At 45.0% G+C, this 13,465-nt stretch overlaps 1 protein-coding gene across 1 annotated transcript in view; it reads left to right on the top strand.

Moving 5' to 3' along the window:
• The window catches only part of MYO7A (myosin VIIA), a 141,298-nt gene that overhangs the window by 117,756 nt on the left and 10,077 nt on the right, over positions 1-13,465 (top strand). Inside the window, exons 31-43 of the mRNA XM_014947114.1 lie at positions 614-733; positions 1,469-1,642; positions 3,097-3,324; positions 6,439-6,609; positions 7,755-7,872; positions 8,155-8,281; positions 8,397-8,566; positions 8,685-8,875; positions 9,375-9,499; positions 10,143-10,300; positions 12,081-12,234; positions 12,346-12,501; positions 12,912-13,017. Coding sequence (XP_014802600.1) covers positions 614-733; positions 1,469-1,642; positions 3,097-3,324; positions 6,439-6,609; positions 7,755-7,872; positions 8,155-8,281; positions 8,397-8,566; positions 8,685-8,875; positions 9,375-9,499; positions 10,143-10,300; positions 12,081-12,234; positions 12,346-12,501; positions 12,912-13,017 — 1,998 coding nt within the window. The remainder of the gene's footprint in view (positions 1-613; positions 734-1,468; positions 1,643-3,096; positions 3,325-6,438; positions 6,610-7,754; positions 7,873-8,154; positions 8,282-8,396; positions 8,567-8,684; positions 8,876-9,374; positions 9,500-10,142; positions 10,301-12,080; positions 12,235-12,345; positions 12,502-12,911; positions 13,018-13,465) is intronic.

The raw sequence follows: 13,465 nt of genomic DNA, 5'->3' as shown, positions 1-13,465 counted from the left end.
CAAAGTTACGGTCCATGCTGGTCGCAGTATTCCCAATAGCTTTGGAGAAGGGTTATGCTAATTCTGCCCTTATTCATCCTGGGCAGTAGATCAATCCTTGGGCAAAAGGGGCTGTTGGAGATGGAAGGAGATATTCACACGATCTGACTTCAGATACTTGTCTCCTCTTTACAGGAGTCGGGCTTCTCTGAGTGTCATTTGCTTACGATTCCCCTGGTTCATTGCTTACAGGTCTTTTTCATTCGCTACCATTTTTTTGGCCAACACTCAATAACATTTTGTAATATGTCTTTAAATACAGATATAGAAATCAGTGGCAGCAATAGCAGGAACAGAAAAGCCTCAATACTAGCTTCGATCCAAGCTCTTTCTAGGCTGGTATCTTATCTCCACCAAGGCCAGAAATGCAGAGTATAAGAACAAGGCAAGAGAGCAGACTGTCCTACTCTCAGCTTCCAGCAACGTGGTGTCAGAACTTCCTGAGCCTGAGTGGTATCACTGCCGTTGGCAATCCCAGAGGGCTTTTCTCCAATAAATCATTGGTTTTTAAACTCTGCAAATTCTTGGCCTCTGGAGCCGATGGTCTAACCTATGTCTTCCCTGCTGCCAACAGTATTTAAGGAACTTCATCAATGGAGGCCCCCCAGGTTATGCTCCCTATTGCGAGGAGAGGCTGAGGCGGACGTTTGTCAACGGGACAAGGACGCAGCCACCCAGCTGGCTGGAGCTGCAGGTATGAGCCCCTCCATCCCCTCCCCAGGCAGCTGGGGCTCAGGGTTTGAGCCTTTCCCCATCACAGGAACCACATCTCTGGCAGGACAGAAAGTCGCGGGAAAAAATGCCTATTTCTCTCAAGAATTTTGGGGTATTTCCAAGCTATTGCATTCCCCATGCATCCTGGCTTTGCTCCAGAGTATGCTGAAGATCAATCCCTTTGGCTACATCAATACTTGTAAATTAAATGTGTTCAAAAGTGCTCTCGGGCATTGAGGCCAGCTGGCACAGAGCAAGTCCCCATGTGGGTAAGCTAGGAAAATGTTTTCTAGATGAAGGTGCCTGCAGGCAAACTGACTACTGGGAATGGTCCCAGGCACTTGTTCAGGGACAGCCATATCCAGAACAGGCACAGTTTGTGCCATAATTGCTCATTTTCTATGCTGGTTTACTAGTGTAGACAGCTGTGCTCCAGCGCCCAGGAGCGTTCCTGGGAATGCTTGGATTTACTGGATTAGACACTTTGATGACTGTATGTATTAAATAAAAAATCTGGGACTTCCATGTGCTTTCAGTGGCTGATCAAATATTATCCTGTTGAGAAGTCTGTTATGGTAGCATTGAAAAGCAACCAGTCAGTGGAATGGGGAATTTGAAAACGGTTGCCATAGTTGGGTGGAAGAGTATGTAGGTAAAGAGTCTCATGGGGATTGGAATACATTTGCCTTTATAATGTTTGACTTTAATCCATTAGGCAACCAAATCCAAGAAACCAATCATGCTGCCCGTCACATTTATGGATGGGACAACAAAAACCCTATTGACCGACTCTGCAACAACCGCTAAAGAGCTCTGTAACTCTTTGGCCGACAAAATCAGCCTGAAGGACCGATTTGGCTTTTCACTTTACATCGCACTTTTTGACAAGGTATGTCTTAAATTATGTTCCTGACTAACCCTATAAAAGAAGAGGGAGGTTCTCCTTGCTGTCACTTATCTTCCAGAGGGCAGAAGGAGCCTGTGCTCTGAGCAAACATTCAGCTTCAAAGTCAGGAAGGAACATTTCTACAGTGCAGGTGCCAGCATGATTTTCACAATAAGAGTAGTCAAACGCTGGTGCAGGGTTGCAGACACATTAAGAAATCTCTGGATATTGGAGATATTCAGAATTTAACAGCAGAAGGCACAGAGCAACCTGATCAAAGTGGACCTGCTCTGACCAGCGAGCAGAAACCTCCAGAAGAGGCTTTCCACCCACATTATTCTGTGATGATACGCTCTTACTTTCAGTCAAACTACTTGGAGTTGAACTTCCAGTAAAAAAAAAAATCAGCCTTGATTTTTATGTAAGGGAGGAACTACACTTAATTGGAAAGGTGATGGTTGAAATTAGACTTCCAAAATGAGCTAAAATCTGAACTGCCATGCCTGCACTGGCATTTAACCCAATTTATTTAACATAAAATCATACATTTTTTCCAGAAATTTCCATATTTATGGACACAACGGAGGAACTACACTTAATTGGAAAGGTGATGTTTGAAATTAAACTTCCAAAACGAGCTAAAATCTGAACTGCCATACTTGCATTGTCATTTAACCCAATTTATTTAACATAAAAGCATAGATTTTTTTCAGAAATGTCCATATTTATGGACACAACTCACCCCCTTCATGATGCCAAGGCAGGGCACTGCAAGAGGAGTAATGTCCCAAATGGGCTAGGACCAGTGGTGGGAGGAATGAAATTTTGTATTTCCCAATCGCAGAATCCCATGGGGTTGGAAGGGACCCCTGGAGATCATCTAGTCTAACCCCCTGCCAAAGAAGGTCCAGCCAGGGCAGGTTGCACAGGAACTTTTCCAGGCAGGTTTTGAAGGTCTCCAGAGAAGGAGACTCCACCACCTCCCTGGGCTGTTCCAGGGCTCTGCCACCTTCAAAGTAAAAAAGTTTATCCTCATTTTTAGGTGGAACTTCTTATATTCAAGTTTGTGTCCATTTCCTCTTGTCCTATCCCTGAGCACCACTGAAGAAAGACTGGCCCCATCCTCCTGATGCCCTCCCTTTAAGTATTTATGTACTTATGTATTAAGTATTTCAAAGCACAGTATGAAATAACAATATTTTATAACGGGACCGTAGCCTTTGTTAATTCATGTTGATGCTCTCTTTTCATTCTGGATGGGAAATGGGCTCAAAGCAAAATAGCTCACCCAGCGATGCCGTAGATCTATTGAATCTTGGCTGGCTGGTAGAGGTAGATACTTTGATTTATTTGGATTAGAAAGGAAACCTGGATGAGTGACTCAGAGACAGATACCTCTCCCTAGAGAGGCCAGCATTTAGTAGGGTGAATGCTACATTTCTCTCTGTTCTGACTAGGTCTCCTCGCTGGGGAGCGGCAATGACCATGTGATGGACGCTGTGTCCCAGTGTGAGCAGTACGCCAAAGAGCAGGGAGCACAGGAGCGCAACGCCCCTTGGAGGCTCTTCTTCAGGAAGGAGATCTTCACTCCTTGGCACAACCCGAACGAGGACAATGTGGCCACCAATCTCATTTACCAACAGATTGTGCGAGGGGTGAAGTTTGGGGAGTACCGGTGTGATAAGGTAGGTGTTCTCAACAACCATTGGTCTCACCAGGTTTCATCAAAGGGCAGGAGAAGTCTTCCACCCTGAACACCTGCTATCTTGGGGACTATGGTATTCACCTGGGAGACAGGAGCTACAGGAATCAGATCCTCTTGGTTGGGGAGAGACTGGACACTCCCATGCACTGCATGAGCACTCTCTGTTAGTGAATTTTGGATGTGAGAGTGAACAGCCACTTCATCCATCAGTTTGGAGAACCACGAGCACCCTGCATCTAGATCACCAGATCAGGAGTACACAGCAGGATCCTGTTTGGTGCATTCTGCTAAGCCTTAGACAGGAGAGATGCTTTTCAAGATACCCAGCCATATGCTGAAGGGACATTGGCAGTAGAAGCCTATGCCTCCAGAGTCTCTGGGAGCTTATAGAATTATCCCAGGGTCACTGGAATGAGCACCTCAGGAGATGTCAAAATCTCTGACAATGTCCATCACATTCTGTTTTGCTTGTGTTTGGAGTCATCCAGGTGTCAAATTGAAGAGAACTCTCTTCCCCAACACCTCGTCCATTTGACCGACTCTGCAACAACCGCTAAAGAGCTCTGTAACTCTTTGGCCGACAAAATCAGCCTGAAGGACCGATTTGGCTTTTCACTTTACATCGCACTTTTTGACAAGGTATGTCTTAAATTATGTTCCTGACTAACCCTATAAAAGAAGAGGGAGGTTCTCCTTGCTGTCACTTATCTTCCAGAGGGCAGAAGGAGCCTGTGCTCTGAGCAAACATTCAGCTTCAAAGTCAGGAAGGAACATTTCTACAGTGCAGGTGCCAGCATGATTTTCACAATAAGAGTAGTCAAACGCTGGTGCAGGGTTGCAGACACATTAAGAAATCTCTGGATATTGGAGATATTCAGAATTTAACAGCAGAAGGCACAGAGCAACCTGATCAAAGTGGACCTGCTCTGACCAGCGAGCAGAAACCTCCAGAAGAGGCTTTCCACCCACATTATTCTGTGATGATACGCTCTTACTTTCAGTCAAACTACTTGGAGTTGAACTTCCAGTAAAAAAAAAAATCAGCCTTGATTTTTATGTAAGGGAGGAACTACACTTAATTGGAAAGGTGATGGTTGAAATTAGACTTCCAAAATGAGCTAAAATCTGAACTGCCATGCCTGCACTGGCATTTAACCCAATTTATTTAACATAAAATCATACATTTTTTCCAGAAATTTCCATATTTATGGACACAACCCATCCCCTTCATGCTGCCAAGGCAGGGCACTGCAAGAGGACTAATGTCCCAAATGGGCTAGGACCAGTGGTGGGAGGAATGAAATTTTGTATTTCCCAATCACAGAATCCCATGGGGTTGAAAGGGACATCTGGAGATCAACTAGTCCACCCCTCCTGCCAAAGCAGGTCCACCCAGACCAGGTTGCACAGGAACTTGTCCAGGTGGGTTTTGAAGGTCTCCAGAGAAGGATACTCCACCACTTCCCTGGGCAGCCTGTTCCAGGGCTCTGCCACCCTCAACGTAAAAAAAGTTTATCCTCGTTTTTAGGTGGAACTTCTTATATTCAAGTTTGTGTCCATTTCTTCTTGTCCTATCCCTGAGCACCACCGAAAAAAGACTGGCCCCATCCTCTTGACACCCTCCCTTTAAGTATTTATGTATTTATGTACTTATGTATTAAGTATTTCAAAGCACAGTATGAAATAACAATATTTTATAATGGGACCGTTGCCTTTGTTAATTCATGTTGATGCTCTCTTTTCATTCTGGATGGGAAACTGGAGCTCAAAACAAAATAGCTCACCCAGCGATGCTGTAGATCTATTCAATCTTGGCTGGCTGGTAGAGGTAGATACTTTGATTTATTTGGATTAGAAAGGAAACCTGGATGAGTGACTCAGAGACAGATACCTCTCCCTAGAGAGGCCAGCATTTAGTAGGGTGAATGCTACATTTCTCTCTGTTCTGACTAGGTCTCCTCGCTGGGGAGCGGCAATGACCATGTGATGGACGCTGTGTCCCAGTGTGAGCAGTACGCCAAAGAGCAGGGAGCACAGGAGCGCAACGCCCCTTGGAGGCTCTTCTTCAGGAAGGAGATCTTCACTCCTTGGCACAACCCGAACGAGGACAATGTGGCCACCAATCTCATTTACCAACAGATTGTGCGAGGGGTGAAGTTTGGGGAGTACCGGTGTGATAAGGTAGGTGTTCTCAACAACCATTGGTCTCACCAGGTTTCATCAAAGGGCAGGAGAAGTCTTCCACCCTGAACACCTGCTATCTTGGGGACTATGGTATTCACCTGGGAGACAGGAGCTACAGGAATCAGATCCTCTTGGTTGGGGAGAGACTGGACACTCCCATGCACTGCATGAGCACTCTCTGTTAGTGAATTTTGGATGTGAGAGTGAACAGCCACTTCATCCATCAGTTTGGAGAACCACGAGCACCCTGCATCTAGATCACCAGATCAGGAGTACACAGCAGGATCCTGTTTGGTGCATTCTGCTAAGCCTTAGACAGGAGAGATGCTTTTCAAGATACCCAGCCATATGCTGAAGGGACATTGGCAGTAGAAGCCTATGCCTCCAGAGTCTCTGGGAGCTTATAGAATTATCCCAGGGTCACTGGAATGAGCACCTCAGGAGATGTCAAAATCTCTGACAATGTCCATCACATTCTGTTTTGCTTGTGTTTGGAGTCATCCAGGTGTCAAATTGAAGAGAACTCTCTTCCCCAACACCTCGTCCATTCTCCCATGGACACAGTACTGCAGGGGGGCTCACCCATTCTCCCATGGACACAGTACTGCAGGGGGGCCTCACCCAAGCAGAACAGAGAGGCAGAATCACCTCCCTTGACCTGCTGGTTATGCTTCTTTTGATGCAGGCATTCTTTTGATTTTAAGCCTTAATCCTACCTTTTAGTGGTCAGTCTCTTGAACTTCGGATGTGCAAAAAGCACTGGTGAAGTTCTGCTGAAAAGAAGCATCCCCATGCCATTCTGAAGCAGCAATACATCCAGCCCCCACAAAGAGCTCCTTGAGTGATGGAGGATGGATTTGGGGATAATGGCCTGGTAACAGCTTTAAGTTGACTTGTTTGGCTCCCGCAGGAAGAAGATCTGGCCGAACTGGCTTCCCAGCAGTACTACGTGGACTATGGGTCAGAGATGGTACTGGAAAGGCTGCTAAATCTAATTCCATCCTACATCCCAGACAGAGAGATCACAGCTTCGAAAACAGTGGAAAAATGGGCTCAGCTCATTATAGCTGCACATAAAAAGGTAGGGACAATAGATCACCTGGCAGGACCAAGGCATGCTTCAGTAGCTTCATGTGCCTTTTAAACATAGCTGCACATAAAAAGGTGGGGACAATAGATCACCTGGCAGGACCAAGGCATGCTTCAGTAGCTTCTTGTGCCTTTTAAACGTGTTAGACATCATAGCTCATCTCTTAGCCTGGCCTGAAACTAAATCAAAGAGAAAGGGCAGGTTTTGTACTATCTGTTACCAGCTTTACCCCTGGTTTTAAGACAAGCTCTGACAGAAGGCAACCTGCAGAGGTTCACTGTGAGAAGCAAAATGCCATCTCTGGGGTCTCCTTACTGTTATACAGGGTTGTGATGTTACTGGTTGTATTATGGCTCATGTTTCCAGCCAATATCAAGACCTTATTTTGCCAGGTGTTGCATAAAACCTCCCTGATTTTCATAAGAACCTTTGTGACACCTTTCCCAGAGCAGCACATTCCATAACTCGTAACTACACACCCATAACTCATGACCGGTCATGATGGTTGGTCATCCAGGTATGAGAACTGGTATTAATTTAACAGGGGTCATTTAGCATTCATTTACCATTGGTATTCATTTTAGGGGTCTTAATCTTCACATTAAGACCCCTAAAATGTAAGCATCTCCATGTGTATTAAGAGTCTCACCTCCCATTACTGTCAGTGGAGAACTAGGAAAGCAATTCACTTGGATCTTGCAGGTCCTCCATCAGCCTGTCAGCTACATACAGAAGTCCCAGGTATCTGAGGGTACCCTAAATAAATCTAGATGCCTGTGCTTAAGGGCTATTGAGTATCTGTTTCCAGCTAAAGGACTGTCAGGCTGAAAGGCAGACACCTACCTTCGGGAAACACAAAGTTAGCTGAGATGATTCCCACCCAGTCTGGTCACTCTAGGTGGTTTGCCCAGCCTTCTCAGAGTTGAATTATTCCCTGAAGTGGGAACCAAAAATTTTGCCAGGACTTTGTCCAACCTATCACTTTTTTCTATAGGACTTTAGCCCTTAACTTCATTGATATCTAAATTAATATTAGTTCCAAGATCTTTAGCTGACATGAATTGTTTTTGTTTGTTCACTTCCTGGCTGTAACTGGGTTTGTGTTTCATGTTGGTTGTAATTTGCTTTATCTGTAGGGAATTTATACTCAGAAGAGGACAGATCCAAAAAAAGTCAAGGAAGAGGTGGTGGATTTTGCACGTTTCAAGTGGCCTTTGCTGTTCTCTCGGTTTTACGAAGCCTTCAAATTCTCAGGTGAGTCAGTAGAGCACATCACCGCAGCACAGGATGCTCCAAAGCAAAAGGAAGGAGAGATAGGGACTCCACAGACAAGAAGACTCCGTGGACCATCTAGCTGATCTTCTTCTAGATACATTACTTTTTGGTGCTAATTAGCAATGGCTCAAGCTGTGAGTCTGCCACCATTTCTTTTACTAAAACTGAGTATTTTTGATCATTGCATCCTCCTTTGAAACGCACGTCTCCTATGTCCTAAGACCCTTCATGAACTGATGGCACATCTTGTCTTCAACCCAGGGCCAAGCCTGCCTAAAAATGATGTGATTGTAGCTGTCAACTGGACAGGGGTGTACTTTGTGGATGAACAGGAGCAGGTTCTCCTAGAGCTCTCCTTCCCAGAGATCACAGCTGTATCAAGCAGCAGGTAAGGAGGAATAGACTTAGTTGGTGACCTCATCCTAAACCAGTCTTTTTTCCAGGCTTTGCCTCTTGATGCCATTATCTTTCCTGTTTATGTCTCCTGTAAAAATGTATCCCAGAGGGGGAAAGCTGCAAGGGCAGAGTTTCACCTTGGCCACCATTAAAGGTGATGAATACACTTTCACCTCCAACAATGCAGAGGATATCCGGGACCTGGTGGTGACCTTCCTTGAAGGACTAAGGAAAAGATCCAAGTATGTGGTCACTCTCCAAGACAACCCAAACCCTGGTAAGTAAATGGCCCAGCCCAGTGGTAAATATATAAATAGATCCAAGGGATCTATTTATAAATACTCCCAAGGGATTTGGAGAAAAAACAGTCAAACTAACGGTTGTTTTTCTTACAGTGGGAGAAGAATCTGGGTTCCTCAGCTTCCTCAAAGGAGACCTCATAGTTCTGGACCAGGACACAGGAGAACATGTGATGAACTCAGGGTGGGCTAACGGATTCAATGAACGGACTAAGCAGAGAGGGGATTTCCCAACAGATTCTGTCTACGTCTTGCCTACAGTCACCATGCCTCCACTGGAGATCGTGGTAAGCTGTCTTACAGAGCAGCACTCTCCCTGATGATAAGAGGGAAACCAAAGTGGTTGAGAGAGCTGACAGGTTGTTCAAGGCTGAAGTGATCTCAGCCTTTCTTCTGGTCTTGTCACTTCGAACACCACAAACTTGTGACTTGGAATATCCATGAATCCCGCTACGTCCCTCCAGCTGGCCTGGTTACTTGAAGGTTTATTTGGGGTTGGAGGGAACCACTACATTCCTGTATGAAGCTGTGGGATCCAAAGCAGATTATCTTCATTAGGAAATGACCCCTACTATGCAAACGTATGTTATTCCATGCATTAGTGACTGAGAATGGCACAGAGAAATGACAACACACAGCTCTTGCTGACTACTAACTAGAATTAATGGGTTATTCTTACTCACTCATTGTCCTTCTTTACATTTTGTATCTGCTTCCTCTCTCTTAATGCATCAGATATATATTATACCAAATATACTGGGTGACAGAGGCGTTTTCATCCCACAGGCACTGGTCACCATGACCCCTGATCAACGACAAGATGTTATCAGAACCTCTCAGCTGGCAATTTCAGACAGTGAAGAGAGAGTGAAGCCGTACACCTTGGAGGAATTTTCCTATGATTATTTTAGGTGATTTTTTAAACCATCTTCAAAAATCATTTGAGTAGGAATTAATCTCCAGGTAGCTTGGGAATCAGGGAATTTTTTGCTACTGGAAAAGACTCCGAATATCCCCTCACATGTGCCTGATTGTGCCCTGGTTATCCATCGCCATCATCCTTCCTCTTGTGGTTTGAAGCTGTTTGGGGAAGGGAAGGTTGTTTTGGTGTCAGTACTTGGGTACAGGGACTTTTCTGAGCCCTAGGAAAGTACGAATGGTTATCTTTGGGCAGAACTGGAGCTGGACACTTGCTAAACTGTGAAGTCTCATTTAGTGTAAGAGTTCATTAGCCAGGTATTGTGAGCAACCTTCCTAAGTGAAACATTGGCCGCAAGCTGTCCCTATGGTTATCTTTGGGCAGAACTGGAGCTGGATACTTGCTAAACAGTGAAGTCCCATTTAGTGTAAGAGTTCATTAGCCAGGTGTTGTGAGCAACCCTCCTAGGTGAAACATTGGCTGCAAGCTGTCCCTAACTGTGAAGTCTCATTTAGTGTAAGAGTTCATTAGCCAGGTATTGTGAGCAACCTTCCTAAGTGAAACATTGGCCGCAAGCTGTCCCTTTTATCCTTCTAACCTCTCCACCTTTCCTCTTGCTTTGCCTTTGCCATCAGGCCACCTCCCAAGCACACCCTGAGCCGGGTCATGATCACCAAGAGCCGTGGGAAGGACAAGCTGTGGTGTTACACCCGTGAGCCCATCAAACAGCCGTTGCTGAAGAAGATCCTGGGCAGTGAGGAGCTCTCCCAAGAAGCCTGCATGGCCTTCATTGATATCCTTCCAATGCCTGGGGGGGCCCTTGGGCAACAGGTCTGATAGGCAAAGGGATGAGCAGGCTCTTTAGGGCCCCAAGCAAAGCCTGTGGAAAGGCTTGTGGTCCCTCTTAAGGGCTTTTCAACCATATCACAGACTTGCAGATGGGTCTGATCCTGAAATCTGTACTCAAGCATTCTTGAGATATGAGGGGTGTTTGCTTCTTAATAAATGAAGACTATGGAGTCTTGCTGGTCCATGCTGCTTGGTGGTTAATTCACCAGCTCTGTTCTGGCTTGCTCCAGCTGTGTGTCTCCAAAATGTATCTGCCGTGCAAGGTTGGAGCCCTAATCAATGTGGATGCAAACCAGTCCACATGGCTTCAGGGACAGGGTTTGATGCCTGAATATCCCCTACCTGGCAGAATGTGCACAGCATAAGAGAGATGAGCTGAGTGCAGACATAGATCCAATCTGTTTCTTTTGGTGGGGGGCTTTGCTCTAGGATCCAAATTTTATAGTTTGAACGGTTCTGTTGGTATAAACCTGTTACTGATTAATATTACACTATTGCTGATACTACTGTTTTCCTCTTACTAGCAAATAACAGGAGGTGGAGTTAAAAGAACTGGCAAAAAAATAAGAGGACATTTGCAATTTCATCTTTTTCCTTTTGCTGTGTCATACATGTTAATTCAGAAAACGGTGGCATGTTTTCACACAGAATCGTTGCAATGTGGCATGATGGTGAGGGTCATCATTTGGTTTATGTTGCTGCAGCTCCACTGGTGTCTGACACCAGCCAAAAATCACAGAATCATAGAATGGTTCGGGTTGGAAGGAACCTTAAAGATCACCAAGTTCCAACCCCCCTGCCATGGGGACGGATATCTCCCACTAGACCAGGTTGCTCCAAGACCAGTCTTTTGCAGTGGTACCCAAATATGTGATAAGGTAATGTGCAGCTTTCTTAGGTCTACATATCCTGACCCCAAAACAATTCTTTCAACCATGGTGACGGAAGGCAGAATGTGCACAGCATAAGAGAGATGAGCTGAGTGCAGACATAGATCCAATCTATTTCTTTTGGTGGGGGGCTTTGCTCTAGGATCCAAACTTTATAGTTTGAACAGTTCTGTTGGTATAAACCTATTACTGATTAGTATTACACTATTGCTGATACTACTGATTTCCTCTTACTAGCAAATAACAGGAGGCGGAGTTAAAAGAACTGGCAAAAAAATAAGAGGACATTTGCAATTTTATCTTTTTCCTTTTGCTGTGTCATACATGTTAATTCAGAAAACAGTGGCATGTTTTCACACAGAATCGTTGCAATGTGGCATGATGGTGAGGGTCATCATTTGGTTTATGTTGCTGCAGCTCCACTGGTGTCTGACACCAGCTGAAAATCACAGAATCATAGAATGGTTCAGGTTGGAAGGAACCTTAAAGATCATCGAGTTCCAACCTCCCTGCCATGGGCACGGACACCTCCCACTAGACCAGGTTGCTCCAAGACCAGTCTTTTGCAGTGGTACCCAAATATGTGATAAGGTAACGTGCAGCTTTCTTAGGTCTACGTATCCTGACCCCAAAACAATTCTTTCAACCATGGTGATGGGAGAGAGCTTGCTGGACACCTCCTAAAACAATTTAAAACCTTTACCACACATTGTGCCCACTCCACCATGTTGAAGTCACTGCTGTAGTCATGTGTAGGATGTCTTTAATCACATCAGCAGCAGAAGGGCTTCCCCAGACATCCCAGTTAGCCAGTCCTTGACTCTTGCCTCCCACCAGTGCTGAAGTATATGGGTGACTACCCATCCAAAAGGACCCGCTCAGTCAATGAGCTGACAGACCAAATATTTGAAGGTGCCTTGAAAGCCGAACCCCTGAAGGATGAAATCTATTGCCAGACCCTCAAGCAGCTCACAGACAACCACATCAAGTAAGAGTCATTCATTCTCCTTGACTCAAAAGCACCAGCCTGTGCTCAAAAAGTGTTTGAAGTGTCAATGCCATGAGTGATTTTTTACCTTCTGGGTATATCCTTGTGTAGGTACAGTGAAGAGAAAGGCTGGGAGCTGTTGTGGTTGTGTACAGGCCTTTTCCCTCCAAGTAACATCCTCCTGCCCCATGTCCAGAGGTTCCTGCAGTCCCGGAAACATCATCCCTTGGCAGCAGATTGCATCCAGAGACTCCAGAAAGCCCTGAGGTACGGCACCAGAAGACCTCCTAGTCCTGACTGTGACACAGCATCCAAATATGCATGAGAAAATACAAGTAGGAGGTATTTCCATGGCTGGGTGGACAGTGAAAGTTCACAGCCTCTCTCTGCGTTCAACCAAGCTGAAAGAAAGGGAATTCAGGTAGAAGATGTCACTGGTAGACTGTCTGGGAGAAAATACAGATTAATTAAGTTAACTTTGGTGTGATAGCTCCGTTTAAGTCACCTACAGCCTAAGCAAATACACATTCTCCATTCCAATTTTTCTTATTCTTGGGGGGGGAAATCCTAGTATTAAGAAACTAGCCAAAGTTACTCAGAAAATGTATTAAAATGGAAGATTTAAACAAAGGATTCTTGCTTTGATGCTGTGGCACTTGCCACCTCCTATTTTGCAGGAACGGATCCAGGAAGTACCCACCCCACCTGGTAGAAGTGGAAGCTATTCAACACAAAACCACCCAAATTTTCCACAAGGTTTACTTCCCTGATGACACTGATGAGGTAAATAGGGGAGAAGGAAATTCTGTTAGGATGGCTGTGAATTTTCTTATTAAAATCTCAGAAGAGGTTAATATTGATTCTGATTCAGAAAAGCTCAGCCTTTCAAGAACACTCTGGACCAGAACAGTGTAAGAAAAACCCATCCTTGTCTACCCTGACCAGCTCAGGGGTTAGATTTACTGCAATTCACTTTTTTCAAGACATGGGTGCTGTGCTGGTGTTCACTGGAGGCTTTATAGTGTGACCCCAGAAAGGAGGAAACCAGGTGGCTTCGTCTCCGTTCATTTACTAGTTCACAAGCCACAAGCCTCGAAGTCACCTACAGCCTAAGCAAATACACATTCTCCATTCCAATTTTTCTTATTCTTGGGGGGGGAAATCCTAGTATTAAGAAACTAGCCAAAGTTACTCAGAAAATGTATTAAAATGGAAGATTTAAACAAAGGAT

The sequence above is a fragment of the Calidris pugnax genome, unplaced genomic scaffold, assembly GCF_001431845.1.
Source record: "Calidris pugnax isolate Ruff unplaced genomic scaffold, ASM143184v1 scaffold121, whole genome shotgun sequence".
NCBI classification, from domain to species: domain Eukaryota; kingdom Metazoa; phylum Chordata; class Aves; order Charadriiformes; family Scolopacidae; genus Calidris; species Calidris pugnax.
The sequence above is the reverse complement of the archived record's forward strand: the minus strand, read 5'-3'. Positions and strand labels throughout refer to the sequence as shown.